General features: G+C 47.6%; 1 protein-coding gene across 1 annotated transcript; it reads left to right on the plus strand.

Annotated features, from left to right (window-relative positions):
- Window positions 1–2,005: 2,005 nt before the first annotated feature.
- Window positions 2,006–2,590, plus strand: LOC138567683 (olfactory receptor 2A2-like). The gene has a single exon (XM_069646154.1). The coding sequence runs from the start codon at window positions 2,006–2,008 to the stop codon at window positions 2,588–2,590; it is 585 nt and encodes a 194-aa protein (XP_069502255.1).
- Window positions 2,591–4,535: the final 1,945 nt, after the last annotated feature.

A 4,535-nucleotide genomic window follows, 5' to 3' on the forward strand; every position in this document is an offset into this window, starting at 1 on the left:
CTGTCCTTAGAGGCTGTGCTCCCTAACACCTCACCTTAGTTACTGTACTCCCTAACTCCTCTCCTTAGTGACTGTGCTCCCTAAGACCTCTCCTTTGTTACTGTGCTCCCTAACTTGTCTCCTTAGTAACTGGGCTCTCTAACAACTCTCCTCAGTGACTGTGTTTCCTAACTCATCTCCTTAGTAACGGTGTTCCCTAACTTCTCTCCTTAATGACTGTGCTACCTAACCTGTCTCCTTAATGCCTGTGCTCCCTAACTCCTCTCCTTAGTGACTGTGCTCAGTAACTTATTTCCTTAGTATCTGTGGTCCCTAACAACTCTCCTTAGTGACAGAGCTCCCCAAATCCTCTCATTAGTGACTGTGCTCATTAACTTCTCTGATTAGTAACTGTGATCCCTAACACCTCTCCTTACTGACTGTGCTCCCTAACTCCTCTCCTTAGTGACTGTGCTCAGTAACTTATTTCCTTGGTATCTGTGGTCTCTAACAACTCTCCTTAGTGACAGAGCTCCCCAACTCCTCTCATTAGTGACTGTGCTCATTAACTTCTCTGATTAGTAACTGTGATCCCTAACACCTCTCCTTACTGACTGTGCTCCCTAAATCCTCTCCTTCATGACAGTGTTCCTGAAATTCTGTCCTTCGTGACTGTGTTCAGTAACCTCTTTCTTCAGTAGCTGTGCTCCCTAAGAACTCTCCTTAGTGACTGTGCTCCCTAACATGTCTCCCTAGTGATCCTTAAGTACTCTCCTGTTCACTGCCTGCCTGCCTGTTGCCCCTAACTTGTCTCGTAAAAGTGACTGGTTCCTGAGGCTCCTCTTCTTAGTGACTGTGCTCCATAACACCTCTCCTAAGTGACTGTGCTCACAACATTCCTCTCGTTAGTGACTTTGCTGCGGACACTCATCTCCTTAGTGACTGTGATCCCTAACTTGTCTCCTTAGTGGCTGTGCAACCAAGAGTCTTCCTCTTAGTGATTGTGCTCCCCAACACCTCGCCTTAGTGACTGTGCTCCCGAGAGTCCTCAACTTAGCGACTGCGCTCCCTACACTTCTCTCTTTAGCGACTGTGCATCTGGCACTTATCTCCTTAGTGATTGTGCTCCCGATACTCCTCCCCTTAGCGACTGTGCTGCTGACATTCCTCCCCTTAGTGACTGTGTTGCCAACACTCCTCTCCTTAGTGATTCTGCCCCTGACACTCCACCTGATTCTGGACTCTAATGTCCCTCTATCAGCAACCTCATCAGCACTGCTTTCGACCCAATTGCACCCCCGAGACAGATCAAGCTCTGCACTAAGGAACACACAACGAACGGGTTCGCAAGCTCCTCCACTCCAAGCGTCTGTTATACTCTATTGAAAGAAATTGGCGCACTCCGAAAAACTCTTTGAAAATCATGCAGCCTTCCTCTACTTGAGAACCTGCCAGGAACAGAGTAGAAATGAATGCCAATATCATGTGCTTCACCTTTCAGGGCATGTGATGCCCCCATCACATTTAAACAACCCTAGAATGGCTCCCTGTTGGTGAGGGGCAGCATACTGGAAAGGAAAATGGCACTGCTGAACTGGAATTATTTTTCCCAATGTCCTTTGAGCTCTATATTTTCACTGTATTTTACTTATTTCCAGGGTCATCACTGACGATGGAGGACTTGGGAAACCGGAGCATGGTCACGGGATTCCTCCTCCTAGGATTCTCTGTCCTTTCAGAGGTGAAGGGTGCCCTGTTTGCTGCTTTCCTGCTGGTTTACCTGCTGACTCTGCTGGGGAACCTGCTCATCACTGCACTGATTATAATCAGTACCAATCTACACACCCCAATGTACTTCTTTCTGTTCAACATCTCCTTCCTGGACATTAGCTCAGCTTCTGTCACAGTCCCCAGAATTCTGGTGGGCCTCCTGGTCGAACACAACTTCATCCCGTTCAAGGAATGAATTGCACAGGTCTTTGGTTTTGTTGTTCTGGGTGCCACAGAGGTTTTCCTCCTGACGACCATGTGCTATGATCGCTACGTCGCCATCTGCCTTCCTCTGAGTTACAGCGTTATAATGAGCGGGAGGTTTTGCATCTTGCTGCTGGCCTTTTCTTGGATGGCTGGTTTCCTGTACTCCATTATTCTAACTCTGCAGGTTGTTCGATTACCGTTCTGTGGTGACAACGAGATTGACAATTTTGTGTGTGAAATCCCAAACCTACTGAAGCTGGCCTGTGCTCTACCTTTGGTCAACCAGATTGGGATCTTTGCATTGCCAGTGAGTGTTGCACTGATGACCTTCCTGGTCATCATCATGTCCTATGTCCACATTATCCGAGTCATCCTAAAGATCCCGTCCATGGAGGGCAGGAGGAAGGTCTTCTCCACCTGCTTTGCACATCTCGTGGTGGTTGGCATGTTTTATGGAACCGGGGCAGCCACACATTTTAAACCTTCCAACATCTCACTGGGACATGAGAAACTAGCGTCACTCTTTTATACAGTCTTTGCGCCAATGCTAAACCCAATCATTTATAGTCTGAGGAACGAAGAAGTCAAAAAGGCGTCGAGGAAGGAGATGCATCGCAGGCAAAGAGCCCAGTAGACCTCAGTAATGCAGACATGATATTTCTTGTGTTTGCACCTCAGCCGCCTAATTCTATCTGAGATTTACAATCATCACTGTCTACAAAGAGCTATACCCCAGGTCACATCGTACCCGTTCCTTATCCTGTGTAGATATCCTTAAGCGGCCTTCATACAAGTTTGCATGAGTCTTCCCTAACACTCCTCTATCTCCTCCCACTCTTGACTCTTTATCGATGCATACCCTTCCATGGCATATCACAACCTCTATATGTCACAGATAGTCATCTGCTGCTCTTTCCTCTTGTGTCAAGGTTTTATATACAGTCATTCTCATTTATGTGGTGTTAGAAGATCCGTTGTGTGGTTTTGCAGTCCTGTGTCCCTCGCCACAGCCACCAGTTCACTCTTTCTTTCCCCAAAGATCCACAGTCTCTGATTCTCTCCATCATCTTCAAACGATTCCTGGAACATTCCCTGGCAGGACCCTCAGGTGAATCTGTAGGTCATTGACCTTGAGGTTTTCTGTGGCTCCTCAGAGGTGTCACAAGTGTTAACATTCAACCTGGTGATGAGTATGGAGGACCGGCCATAAATCCCCTTGTCAGCTTAGGCCTGTCCTTCTTCACAGCTTCCATTATTCTATTGCTTCCAATGCTTCACCCATTTTGGTCAGCACCCTGTCACTGCATCCTTCATCTGCATTTCTGGTGACCTGCCGCGACCTCCAGCCAAGCTTCACTGCTCGGCTTCCATCTCTGCTCTGAAGCATTACCTTGTTAACCTGTCATTGCTCCTGAGGCCCACCCTTCAAGAAACTGCCATTCATTTTTAACTCCAGCTAACAGCATCTCGACCTCTTTAACACCTCTCTGTGGTGTCATCCGCTGACTGTCCAATTTGGTCCGCCCTGTGGCAGTGGGACTCTGGGTCCAAGGGAGGTGGAAGGTGCTTTTTGGGGTATGCATTGCTCGTTCGTCCTATTGTCTCTTCTATCCACTGTACTAAGGGACTAACCTCGATAACTCCTGCGCCACTCCCTGCACATGCCATTCCAGAGCCGCCGTGACCATCCTTGTCTTTCCCCCTGAGTATTCTGGCCCACTCAATTAGTAGGTGAGCCTGATTCTACATTTAGGGGTGCACTGGCAAGGTGGGAAGTGATGTGCCATCCATACACAACTACGTTGTGTTTGAGCTTGACCATTTGCTGGCCAGGTTCTGGGTGTGCGATTGTGGCCAAGCTGCAGCATATAATCTCCTGAACGCTTTCACAGTGACTCCAACTAGTAGGAGATTTCCACACAGAGCACGTTACATTTTCTAGTGAATGCCACAGACTTTCCAAAGGACCCATCTAAAGTAATCTCCATGTGTTGCCTTGGGTGACTCTGCTACTGAGTTTCAATTACTCTAACCCTTCAAAAGTACCTGAGGTTCAATACTCTCTCTAAGAAATGTTTTTCCTCCTGCTCAGTCCAAAGATTAGTCACTGAAATCCATTGGTCTGCAGAATCTCACATCGATACCGATAATGCTGACAGTCTGATTGATGTAGGTATTTAAGGCGTTTTGTGGAAACCATCTTTGGGTGGCCTTCGCGTGCCAGCAGGACCATCCTTTCTCAGAGTTTTTCTGGTATCACTACTTTGCAGCCTTTCATGATGAGGTGGTTGTCTACGAATGTTCATTCATCCCTGACGAGCTCCAGAAATCTTATGTCATCTCTCAGTGGTTCTGTCTCTACTTTAGCCTGATTCTTTAGGTGTTTGATCTTTTCAGCCTTGATGCAGTGGGCTACAATTGAGAGGGTGGGATCATGCTCTTTTTCTTTCACTAGGGTGTTCCAGTCTATTGGTAGAGGCTGCAGGTGATGAATCACGTAGTTGATGTACGCGTCTGTAATGGAGGGGCCTGATTGTGCCGGCCCTGTGGGGTGTCTTGACAGGTAGTTGGCTGGGTTG

The sequence above is a fragment of the Ambystoma mexicanum genome, chromosome 2p (assembly GCF_040938575.1).
Source record: "Ambystoma mexicanum isolate Mex_15411 chromosome 2p, UKY_AmexF1_1, whole genome shotgun sequence".
Taxonomy (NCBI): Eukaryota; Metazoa; Chordata; class Amphibia; order Caudata; family Ambystomatidae; genus Ambystoma; species Ambystoma mexicanum.